The following is a 12,101-nucleotide window of genomic DNA, read 5'->3' as shown; positions in this document are numbered from 1 at the left end:
AATGTTATTTCTATAAATGTTATTCTATTATATTTAAAAATTTCATTTTTAGCATCAAAAGATTTTAATAATAATACATTGTCTAAAATTAATAAAAAAATTATGGAATACATTAAAAATGCATCAAAAATTTCTTTTCGTCATAAAAGAGAATTATATGAAAATTCTGAAAGAGGTAAGCATATACATTTAAAAATAATTTTAGTTTTAGAAATAACAAGTATGTGTATTTTCTTTTATAAATATTTATTTACATGATAATATTTATTTATTAATCTTATAGTTGAGTAGATTTACCACTAATACCAAACAATTCTTTAAATGCATATTGCAATGTATGTTCCATTAAATATTTTAATAATTGACCCATATCATTATGACGTCCTGAACTATTAAATGATATCTCTTGAAAATTGCTGAATTTACGCATTTCATCAATATTTTTACAATCTTCCTCTCTCTCTTCTAATTGTAATAATATTTTCTGCCAATTCATTGATTTTATCTAAAATTTTTGAAATTATGAAAATATGAAATGAAAAATTTATTAAATTAAAAAAATTGATACCTTTTGCCAACAATAAACACAATCTTCTAGAGCACCTTCCAAACAAATTACTCCAGGTTTTCCTGCCAAACAAAAACCTGTAAGGCAATTTTCTTGTGCTAAATCAATTACTTTCTTTCTTTTAAATTTACTATATATATGATGACTATAAATCCAATATCTGGAAAAATTTGTAGGTTTCTCATATTCTTTGTTCTTGTTTTTATTATTAAGTTTTTTATCTTTATTTTTATTAGATTCTGTAAGATAATTTTCACCATTATCCTGCAGCCATGATATTAACATATAAATGCAAGGTTCATTCTCCTTTTGCTGCTTAAGAATATCGTTTAATGATTGATTCAAAAGCAACTGTTGACTTCGATTGAGAAAGGAACTTCTTGCATAAATCTCTGGTTTTTCTTTAGGATAGTTAGATGATAAACTAATTAATAATTCTATTGATCCCTATGAATGAGCAAATTCTTCATTTCTAATACAGATATTGATATATTACATTGATTACAATATTTTTTTAATCTTACATCATTTAATGAAATTTCAATTGAATATTCCAATTTTTGAGGCACTTCGTTCATAGGATTTTTAATGAACTCATTAATATGAGCTAATACTCCATGATCGCCAATTACTAATTCTTTTGGATAAACAGATTGTAATGCTTCCAATTCGTAAACTTGAGCTGTTAAATTTTCACTTATTTCTTCATACGTGGACATTATTGCACGTTGAAACATATATGTAGAAGTTTATAATCTAAAAGAAAAATTAATAATAATAAGAACAGTAATTGACCATAATATTTAGTGTTATTACGACAATAAAATAAAATAAAAATGAAATAGGTTCAAAAGGTTAAAGTTATTGGTATCAGCTGATACCAAACACATGTATGTAAACAAATAAATCGATTATTAAATTGTTAAATCGATAATAATCATTTGTATTAAATCGAATTTAATTTTAAATTATTAACTTTACAGATGGTATTAATATATTTAATGGATTTCAAAACATCAATAAATTAAATTTTGAAGATGTTCAAGATATAAATTTTTTTTCTTTTCAATATGAATTTGAAACAATATGGTTTGTTGTAATTTTGGATACTTCCAAATTATCTTTATACCAAATAAATGTAATTATTATATTATTATTATATATTAATTTTATTATTTTTATAAAATCAAAATGAAAATATCGAATATTCTTATTTAAATTATTTAAATTAATTTTAGAATGGAAGTTTTTACAACATTAGTGATTATTTTGTACAAAATGGAACACAAATAATTGTAAACAGTTGTACTTATGGAGCCCTTTTTATAATTCAAAATCAAAATGGACCAATACTTATCTTAAGTTTCACTAAAATTTTAGACAAATATTATCTGCAACAAATTCAGGATTTTGAATTAAATAATACAACGCATTTATCGATATGGAATGGAATTAATCAATTACACTTAGCCATTGTTTCTCATTCAAATATTTCAATTTATACTTGGTTTAATAATTACTTTGATCTAATACAGATCATTAATATTAGTACAAAAAAAATAATTCCTTTTCAAAATAAAGGATTCATGTATTTAGCAGTAACTGGGTCTATTACATTGATTTTTAAATATTTTTTAAAATCTAATAAATTTTTAATCATACAAAGATTACCACCAAGTCAGGATGTCTCTTATTTTCAATTAAATAAACAACATTTCATGGAATATTTTTTAATTTTATCAATGAAATCTTCCATTATTATTTATAAGGAATTACACAATCGTTTTGTACCATTTCAACAAATTTCTTTTAGCAAGATTATTGTACCAATTATTTCAAATAAAGCTATTATAATCTTAACTTTACATAAAAACACCATAATAGCTTATCAATATGATGGTTGGAAATTTATAAAAATAAATACAAAATTATTTGGAATTATTCAATATAATCTAGTAACATTATATGGAAAAGAATTATTATTAATTAAAAATAAAAATAATAAATGGACATTAAAACAATTACTTTGGATTAAAAAAAAATCTTACAAAAATTTACGAGAAGAAATAAAAATATGGAATATCAATATCAAGAATAAACTTCAAAAAATAACAGAAGAAATTCCAAATTTTAAGTTAAATTTTAAAATTTTGAAGGGTCATATTGATCAACTTCAAGTTTGCAATGTAAGATCATTTAAACTTAAATAAAATAATGCCAATCTAATATTTTCATTTACAGATAAATGATTATAACTTACAAATATTGAAAAATGCATCAAAACTATACAATAGATTGATCAATAAATTTCAAGCACAAAAGATTATTATCAATAATAAGTGGCAGTCTAAAAATTTAATTGTTTCTTCATTGCATGCAAAAAAAATTCAAATAAAATGTAAAACAAATTGTAAATTCAATCGATTGTATGTAAAAGAAAATTATAATTTTCTATTCAAGTTAATAATATCAAAAAATAAAAATCAACTATCGGATTTTAAAGAATTAAATATCAAAGAAATAAAAAATTGGAAATGTCCACTTTTAAGTTTTGCAATAAAAGATATTATTATTCACAAGTTGATTAATGGAATATCTTTAAATTATTTACAAAAAAATGCTCTGAAAATAATTAATGATCAAGAAATCTTTGGTAATACATTTTTTTTAATAATTAAAAAAATACTATAAATATTTTATAATAATTATAAAATAAGAGATATATGTTAAAAATAATTTATGATATATATGTTTTAGGAAAACATATTTTTATTAATATGAAGGCAATAAATGTTTCTATGCCATTAAATATTGCTACTTATTTTACAAATCAAGAAATAAGATTAAAAGAGATAAAAGTTAAACAATTAAACTTAATAACTGGTGGAATTTTATTACCATTAAATAGTTTATCCACAACAGTTATTAATTTCATCAAAACACCTCAATTAAAAATAAAGAATAACATTTCTTTAAAAGGAAAACAAACTGGGAAAGGATCAATAAGATTAGGACCTGTAATAGATATTACTAAATCCATGAATTTGTATAATAATTTCAGTTTAGAAAATGTTAAAATTGAGAATTTGAAATCTATAGATTTAATTACCAAAACAGGATCAATCAAAAATACTTTATCAAATGCAATAACTTTATATGATAATGTACCAATATCTTTAATTCTTTCAAGTGAAAAAATGGTAAAAAAAAAAAAAAAATAATATAAATTTTTATTAATAATTTTTATAATATATTTTTATAATAATAATTAAAAATAATTTGAATTTTAATTTAGAAATGGAGCAATATTACATTACATAGTCCTAAAAAATGGATTACTGTGAATTTTCAAAATATTAGTATTATATCAGGAAAAAAGCATATTTTTCATAATATACAGATAACAAAGTTTTCTTATGACAATTTAAAATTTTCATTGTATGTTTATTTAATATTTATGATAATTAAAAATTTAATAATATAAAATAAATATACTTAAGTAACATTCTCTTATTTAAAGGAATAAGAATTATTTATTCTTAAAGGACTCAAAATTATGTGCCACTTTTATTTTTGCACCAAAAATTAGAACTTTATTTTTAACAGGGAATAATATTACTGTACAAAAATTAATCAGTTCGCACGTTTTTGGAAATATAGGTCTATATTCTACTAATAATTCAACAATTTCTTTCAACCCTGTTTTATCTGAAAAGAAATACTGTCATAATGTCATTGCAAAAAATATATTTGCGTTACAGCTGAATAATTTAAATTTAACAGGTAAATAATAAAAAAAATAAAAATAATTTTTTATATACTATTATATTAAATATATTAAACATAAAATATAATATTATATTTTATGTTCAATATTATAATTTAATATTATCATTCAATAGATTATTATTATAATATTATATATTATATTTTTATACTAATAATTTATTTTTTAATTATACAGATTTGAAAAGACTTGTAAATATATGGATTGAGCCTAATTTTCTTAATACTTCAATAAATACTATAAACTTGATAACAAATATTCTTCGACCACCTCTTCAATTTTATATAGAAATGCCTAAAATAATAAAAAATATAATATTTCAACAAAATGTTCTTGTAAATAACATTAATGGAATAAATTTCAGCAATTTCTTGTTGAATACTATAAAATTTAATGATATGGTATCTATGCAAAATATAACATTTCGTAAGTTATAAACTTTCTTTTTTATTCATTATTTCATATTCATTTTTATATATTTATTATTTATTATTGTTTTAGTTATTTAGTTATTATAATTCTATTTTAGGTAATGGTATCAGTACAAATGATATATATGTTTCTCATCCTCCATTCAATTTAATAAATATAAAAAAAGATTTTAATCTTTATAAAAAAAGAATTTCTGGAAACATAGAAGTAAATGCAATAAATTTACCATATGTTTTTAAAATCATTGAAAACAAAACTCTAGTTGATATTTGCATTATGGGATCTGTAAAATTTTGTTATGAACCAATCATAAAAAATATAAATGATATCAAATTAAAAAAATTATCTTCAGAAATTTGGATGGTAACAAATACTATAACAATACTTCATGGAAAAAATATGCATTTTCATGATATAATGATAAAAAAATATGTTGCTTTAAATGTAAGCAATAAAATTAATATGTATATTTTATCTTAATAATACAATAATATAAAATATTTAAATTTAATATAATTAATAATTTTATATTAAATTATTAAATTTAATATAATAAAATTAAATTAATAAAATAATGATCAATTTTTAGAATTTAACAAATACATTAAGCTTCAAAATGTGGAACAATATTTTGAAATCTATTTTAAGTAAAACAAAATTACAGGAAATAGAATTTCCTGCATCTTTTAATGATATCAAAATTTCTAACATTGTAAGTTCAAATATTTCAACTATAATATCTTCATTATCAGATTTCAATAATATACTTAAAAATTCTTTGCTAAAAAATAAAGATCAAGAAGTGAAGACAAAATGGATATTCAATAAATTAAAAATTTCAGGTAATAATAATTATATAATTATATAAAAGAAAAATTAAATATCTTTCTTTTATTGATTTTTAAATAATTATAATAAATCTTATATTTATAAGATACAGGAAACTTGCATATAAAGCAAACAATTAATAATCTATATCTTAAAAGTGATATTATGAAATATAATTCCAAAGAAAATATTGTAACTGGAAAAAAAAAAGTTTTAGCTTTGATAGTTGAGAATTTAAATGGTTACAATTTTAATAAATGGACAACTAATGCTTTAATGCAAACAAAAAAAGATATAATCATCGAAGGACGAAAAAAATTTAGTATCGTTACATTCAACAATATAAAGTAATGAATAAATTTAATTTATCATTAACTTATCATTAATTATTAATTTAATAAAAAAAATAATTAATTTAATAAAAATTAATATTGATTATATAGAATGTCTAGAACTATAATGGGCTATGCTATAGAAAAGGTATTAAGAAAATCTACAAATCAAATAATCTATAGCCAAAAAACAATTCAAGGTTTTATCAGTGCATCTGAGTTTATTATTAATGGCTTAATAAATGATGTAAATTTGACTAAACTAGTACATCATCAATTAAAAAAAAATAATTCTCTTCAAACAATAAGAACAGGAATTGAGTTACATAATAACTTAAATATTATTGGAAATCTTACAATCAAAGGTGCTTATGAAAAATCAGAAATGAAAATTTTTGATAGAAATTACTCAAATGCCCAAACTATTATTAAAAGGATGAAAAAATTTATAAGGACTGCAGAAATAATTAATATAGCTTTACAAAGTATTTTTTCATTTTCATTATTTTTTTTTTTTTATTAAAAAAAAATCTTTGAAATAAATATTTTAATATTTGGTTGTCATTACAGATCGAGCAATTTATATAAATAAATTGGAGATTATAAATGACACTATCAATGTTTTTAATAAATCTATGATTATTCACTATAATGCAGTACAATGTAATTCTAAAAAGTTTTCTTCATATTGTATCAGTAAATATGCGAAAGAATTTATTTTTCAAACAAATATCGGCAATTTTATATTGCTACAATCAATAATGATAGACGAAAAAGAATTCATTGTCCTTGTAAAATTTAATTCCATATCCATATATTCATTTATTAACGTAGGAAATAATTTTGTTCATTTAAAAGGTTTGTATACTTATTTAATTTTAATTTATCTTTAAAATGTGTATCTTGTCAAAATAATTTTAACTCTTACTCGAATCATTATCGAATTATTGAATCATTATTTAAATATCAATTTTATCTCCGAATTATCTTTGAATATTTATAATTTTTGATTTATTATTGAAAAATATATTGATTTAATTTTTATATCAGTACTCTTAAAAATATAAAGAATAATTTATATAATCAATAGGTAATAAATAAATATTGTTTTTTATTTGAATTTCTTTAAATTTTAGGCTTTTATTTTTTAAAATAAAATAATGTTGTAAAATATCACAAATAATACTGCATTAAAATTAATACTAGTTTTTTAGAAAAAGAAGAAAATTGTGTAATTTATTCATTTACATACAAAAAATGTACAATTTAAAATATTCTCTCTAAATAAATATAACATTATTTTAAATTACAATTGAATACGTGCATAGTATATAAATGCTTTACAGATTGCTGTTAATAATCTAAAAATAATAAAAATAATGAAAAATTATAACAATGTAATATATTTAATTAAAATTTCAGATTTATATTTTCCCAACATAATGGATGCGTTTGTGGAACAAAAGTGGCATGGATTTGGATTATGGATTATCTTGCGATTGACTTCACAGACTCTAGTATTACTTTATCAACCAAGGGGGAATATACAACAATATATTTTGCCTGTTACGGACGTATTTTTAATAAATAAATCTCCGAATGATCAACTTTTATTACTACTATCAAATGGTATATGGGATCTTGAAGGATTAGCTAGTCCTCGTAATATCATTGAGATTCCCCTCAAAGGAAGAATAGAAACTGTTGTTGATAGATTCAATTATTATGTAAAGTGTATTTCAAAAAATGAAACATCTTTGATGAAAGCTCGATATGTATGAAATTAAAGATTGTTAAATTAATTCATTATAACTTTGTAAACACAGTTGAAAAATTTTAATGAAAACTTATTGTTAATTATTAAATGTTTCAATGATGATTTTGATATTTAATATATCTATAGTAAATGATGTATAATTATCGTTATGTGATATAAAGAAGTTATATGATAAGTTATTTCGTTAATTCTTGATATTTTAATAATAATTTGGAAGTTTAATATTTAGTAATTAATGTATAATTATCATTATTTAGCCTAGAATGTAATAAAATAGAATTTTTCAAAATTGTATAAAAGTATTAAATCCCGTAATTGTAGAAAAATTTTTACAACAGTAACATGTTGTTTTAACTTATCAGATATTGACTGTAGTAAATTTTCAATAATTTCAATTTTATAAAAGCTTATAAAAGAATCCAAATAGTTTTTCAAACATTCTTCAACTAATTATTAGTATTATTATTATTATTATTATTATTATTATTATTACGTTTATTAGTAAAATACGGTCCAGTAGCAACAGTGGTAGATATCGTCATCTGAGAAAAGTAAAAAAATTATTTTTAAAATAATTTTTTATATTAAAAAAAAAGCATTAATAATTAAAAAGCATTAATAAAGCATTAAATTAAAATACAAACTCTTGCCGCTTTCTTAATTACGGTGACATCTTCAGGTTTTGCCTTGGGATCTGCATTTGTCTTTTTCTTTTCTTCCACTTTAAATAGTTTCTATAAAATAAATATTTTTTAATATATTACATAATTTAATTTTTTAAGTAAAAAAACAAGATTAAAAATTATTGATTTAAAACTAGAAATTTGTGCAAATTCATATTTATATTATTATTATTAATATTCTCACTGGATCTTTCGCAGAAAATTTCTCTTCGAACTTTTTCTTCTCTTGTATTGCATTATTAAGAGCTGCTTGTTCAGCGGGTGTAAGAATCAAAAGTCTAGGATCCATAGCGATCCACTCGCTGTTGATGACCTGATCCATCTTCCATCGTTTTGAGACATCAGGTTCTAGGAGACGAGCTACTAATTTCTTCACTTGATCGCTCAAAGTTTCTGCAATCTTACTGCGAAACTTCCATTTACGGTTTGTTTGTTGCTCATATAATCGTTTGATATCAGTATCATCGAATGGCATCGATTTATTTAATAGAATATACAAGATGACTCCGAGAGACCAAAGATCTGCGATCTTGGGATTATATGGAGATGCACGAAGAATCTCCGGGGCGGCATAGGATAAAGAACCGCAATAGGTATCGCTCATAACACGCTTACCTCGATTATCTATTACGTAACGAGCAAATCCGAAATCAGCAAGTTTTACATTAAGATTCGATGTTAGAAGAACATTTTCGCATTTCATATCTCTGTGAGCGATTTCCATTTCATGTAAATATTGAAGACCTGAAAAAAATAATAAAATCATCAGTAAAAATTTTATTATTAAATTATATTAAATTAAAATATTAAATTATATATAATTTTATATAATTCGAAGTATAACATTTTCTAACAGTATATAAAATAATATTACATATTTATTTTTATTGAAATAAATTATTATATTTTTAAATAAAGAATCATTAAAATTTCATGAAAATATTTATATTTATCAAATTATTATAAAATTTGATAAATATAATTTTCATTATAATATATTTAAAAATATATTTTAGTTTTCATTGTCATATATTATGGTACCAAGCGCAAGTTGACGAAACCATACGCGCGCTTGTCCTTCTGCAACCGCACCATTCTTCAAAATGAATTCTAGGAGATCACCGTTTTCAGCATAACGCATAAATATATAATATTTAGTACGTCTTTGAAATATGCTATGAACATGCACTACATGAGGGTGATTCAATTTCACTAAGATATCAAGTTCTCGAGGAAGAAATTTTCGTACAAAATCCTTAGGTGCTACTCCTGTATCTATAACTTTACATGCCAAGGTACTATTTTTGTCTGGATCAGATTCCGGTTTATACTCTGCCAGATATACCTACGATTAAATAACGTGATGAATTTTATGTAATATTAATTGAAGAAAAATTGAAGAATTTTATTTGATTATAGGATTCAAATTTAAATATAGAAAATGACTTTACCGACTGAGATGAAAAAGAATTTGAATTTTATCATCTTTTTTATGAATTGGTTACCGTATCATTTTATAATATGATTTATGAGATGGTTAATTAACCTTTGCGTAAGCACCTTCACCCAGCTTTTTTAAGAATTTATAACCGCGAGCGAATAAAACTGCCTCCTCGGATGAAGTCTGACTCAAACTCGTCATGAGATTTCACAATCCACAAGTGACATCCTACTGGTTCTATTATCATAACTTATAATTATTTCATTTTTTGTCATAAAAAAAATATATTATTATTTTATTATTAAATTTATGTTTCTTATTTCGTTTCTATAATTTTATCTTATTATTTAATAATATATATCATAATGGTTAGGTAATTGCTGATTAAAATTAATAAAAATTAATATTACATTAATATTAAAAAATTTTTTCAAATTATTAATATATTTTATAACTATTGTTATATTTTGTCATAATTTAGAATTATTTTTTTCACTTACTTTTATTTACCAAGCAAGATTGTAATAAAATAGAGTTTTGACAATGAAAATACCAATTATTTAATCATTTTATCTAATTAAATATCATTAAATATAAAGCATGATAACAAAATTTATGTCCATTCCTACTTTATATTATTTTAAACATTTGTGAAATAATTTGTTAAGGAATTAAAAAGGAGCAAAAGAAAGTAAAACGTTAATTAGGGAATAAGTTGAATAAAAACTAATAGTTCGTGTTTTATTAATATGTAATTGAAGTTTAAATAACGGATGTGAAACTAAATCGAGATATATCGACATATTTAACATGCCAACTTCGAGAGAATTGATCAATCTTTCTTCCGTAATCATAATCAGAAGAAAGAAATAACGTAAGTATAGTATGGTCATTTCTTAAAATTTCATTATTAAAATGTTCATAAAGTATATTTGATATGCTCTTATGATTATTTAAGATTTTATCTATTGAATAAATATATAAAAATTATATTTTTTTATTTAATGTTTAAATATGTCTAATAAATATCAAAGGCACGTGTTTTGAGGTTAAAAAATATCTGTTAGATATTTTTTTCTATCAAATAATTAATTATTTCTTTAAAAAAATTGTATTTTTAAACATTAAATTAATGAAAAATAATTTTATTAAATACAATTTTATAATTTTTTATAATTTTTTGTTTAATAAATATGAAATTTTTTCTGTTACTTTTGATCAGAATGGCGGACACTGCTCCAGCCGCGCGTGGAGGTTTTCGTGGAGGATTTGGTTCTCGTGGAGGAGGTGACCGTGGAGGTCCAAGAGGTAGAGGTCGTGGAGGTCGAGGACGAGGTCGTGGTCGTGGACGTGGCAAAGAAGACAGTAAAGAATGGATTCCAGTGACTAAACTTGGACGTCTTGTTAGAGATGGAAAAATTGAATCCTTGGAACATATTTATCTTTTTTCTTTACCAATCAAAGAATATGAAATTATTGATAAATTTCTTGGTGTTGAATTGAAAGATGAAGTATTAAAAATCATGCCTGTACAAAAACAGACTAGAGCTGGTCAACGTACACGTTTCAAAGTAACATTATATATTTGATTAATAAAACTATTAATCAAATAAAAATTTAACTAATAATTCACTTTTATTTTATAGGCTTTTGTAGCTATTGGTGACTACAAAGGTCACATTGGTTTAGGCGTAAAATGTTCTAAGGAAGTAGCCACTGCTATCCGTGGTGCTATCATTTTGGCTAAACTTTCAGTTGTGCCAGTACGCCGTGGTTATTGGGGAAATAAAATTGGTGATCCTCATACAGTGCCCTGTAAAGTTACTGGCAAGTGTGGATCAGTTCAGGTGCGTCTAATTCCAGCACCAAGAGGTACAGGTATTGTTTCAGCTCCTGTGCCTAAAAAACTATTACAAATGGCTGGTATTGAGGATTGTTATACTTCGGCTAGAGGATCCACATGTACTCTTGGCAATTTTGCTAAAGCTACTTATGCAGCTATTGCCAAAACTTATGCATATTTAACACCAGATCTCTGGCATGATCAAGCATTAAGAAAAGCGCCATATCAAGAATTTGCGGATTATTTATCTAAGAATCACAGAGTTGTGGGTGGACAGAGACCTGCTGAGGTTGTTTAAACAATAAACCTCCATGCAAAGTATCTAATTGTAATTATTTTCCCTTTTATTTCCTATTCCTCATTTTTTAATTAATATTTTAGGTATATTTAGATATTATATCATATAGGTA

General features: G+C 22.5%; 4 protein-coding genes across 4 annotated transcripts; 2 read left to right on the top strand and 2 right to left on the bottom strand.

Annotated features, from left to right (window-relative positions):
• Positions 1-215: 215 nt before the first annotated feature.
• Positions 216-1,439, bottom strand: LOC122711408 (RWD domain-containing protein 2A). Its single transcript, XM_043930158.1, has 3 exons — positions 1,093-1,439; positions 569-1,015; positions 216-505 (listed from the first exon to the last, which is right to left on the bottom strand). The coding sequence occupies exons 1-3, from the start codon at positions 1,303-1,305 to the stop codon at positions 278-280; spliced, it is 888 nt and encodes a 295-aa protein (XP_043786093.1). The 5' UTR covers positions 1,306-1,439; the 3' UTR covers positions 216-277.
• Positions 1,440-1,568: 129 nt separating this feature from the next.
• On the top strand, positions 1,569-7,919 carry LOC122711554 (the record flags this gene model as incomplete). The annotated part of the gene is made up of 13 exons (XM_043930440.1): positions 1,569-1,706; positions 1,807-2,754; positions 2,810-3,221; positions 3,326-3,768; positions 3,864-4,006; positions 4,089-4,351; positions 4,533-4,781; positions 4,885-5,231; positions 5,377-5,629; positions 5,728-5,962; positions 6,059-6,432; positions 6,518-6,805; positions 7,370-7,919. Coding segments are annotated over 13 exons (4,452 nt in total), but the record flags the coding sequence as incomplete, so codon positions are not given.
• Positions 7,920-8,170: 251 nt separating this feature from the next.
• On the bottom strand, positions 8,171-10,049 carry LOC122711553 (testis-specific serine/threonine-protein kinase 3-like). The gene is made up of 5 exons (XM_043930439.1): positions 9,954-10,049; positions 9,449-9,752; positions 8,592-9,151; positions 8,369-8,458; positions 8,171-8,266 (listed from the first exon to the last, which is right to left on the bottom strand). Exons 1-5 carry the CDS (start codon positions 10,047-10,049, stop codon positions 8,171-8,173), a joined length of 1,146 nt encoding a protein of 381 aa, XP_043786374.1.
• A 1,016-nt stretch (positions 10,050-11,065) lies between these two features.
• Positions 11,066-12,012, top strand: LOC122711403 (40S ribosomal protein S2). Its single transcript, XM_043930153.1, has 2 exons — positions 11,066-11,419; positions 11,495-12,012. Exons 1-2 carry the CDS (start codon positions 11,072-11,074, stop codon positions 11,987-11,989), a joined length of 843 nt encoding a protein of 280 aa, XP_043786088.1. The 5' UTR covers positions 11,066-11,071; the 3' UTR covers positions 11,990-12,012.
• The last annotated feature ends 89 nt before the right edge of the window (positions 12,013-12,101 follow it).

The sequence above is a fragment of the Apis laboriosa genome, unplaced genomic scaffold (genome assembly GCF_014066325.1).
Source record: "Apis laboriosa isolate Shangri-la unplaced genomic scaffold, ASM1406632v1 scaffold170_cov151, whole genome shotgun sequence".
Classification (NCBI taxonomy): Eukaryota; Metazoa; Arthropoda; class Insecta; order Hymenoptera; family Apidae; genus Apis; species Apis laboriosa.
Note: the sequence above shows the minus strand (reverse complement) of the source record. Positions and strands in the feature narration are given on the sequence as shown.

Coding starts and splice junctions, on each gene's coding strand:
- LOC122711408 (XM_043930158.1), bottom strand. CDS start 1,305: ATGTTTCAACGTGCAATAATGTCCACGTATGAAGAAATAAGTGAAAAT. Junction 1,016..1,092: donor TTGAAATTTCATTAAATGAT/GTAAGATTAAAA, acceptor GCTCATTCATAG/GGATCAATAGAATTATTAAT. Junction 506..568: donor GTGTTTATTGTTGGCAAAAG/GTATCAATTTTT, acceptor CAAAAATTTTAG/ATAAAATCAATGAATTGGCA.
- LOC122711553 (XM_043930439.1), bottom strand. CDS start 10,049: ATGACGAGTTTGAGTCAGACTTCATCCGAGGAGGCAGTTTTATTCGCT. Junction 9,152..9,448: donor GTTTCGTCAACTTGCGCTTG/GTACCATAATAT, acceptor TATTTTTTTCAG/GTCTTCAATATTTACATGAA. Junction 8,267..8,368: donor TAATTAAGAAAGCGGCAAGA/GTTTGTATTTTA, acceptor TACTTTTCTCAG/ATGACGATATCTACCACTGT.
- LOC122711403 (XM_043930153.1), top strand. CDS start 11,072: ATGGCGGACACTGCTCCAGCCGCGCGTGGAGGTTTTCGTGGAGGATTT. Junction 11,420..11,494: donor GTCAACGTACACGTTTCAAA/GTAACATTATAT, acceptor TTTATTTTATAG/GCTTTTGTAGCTATTGGTGA.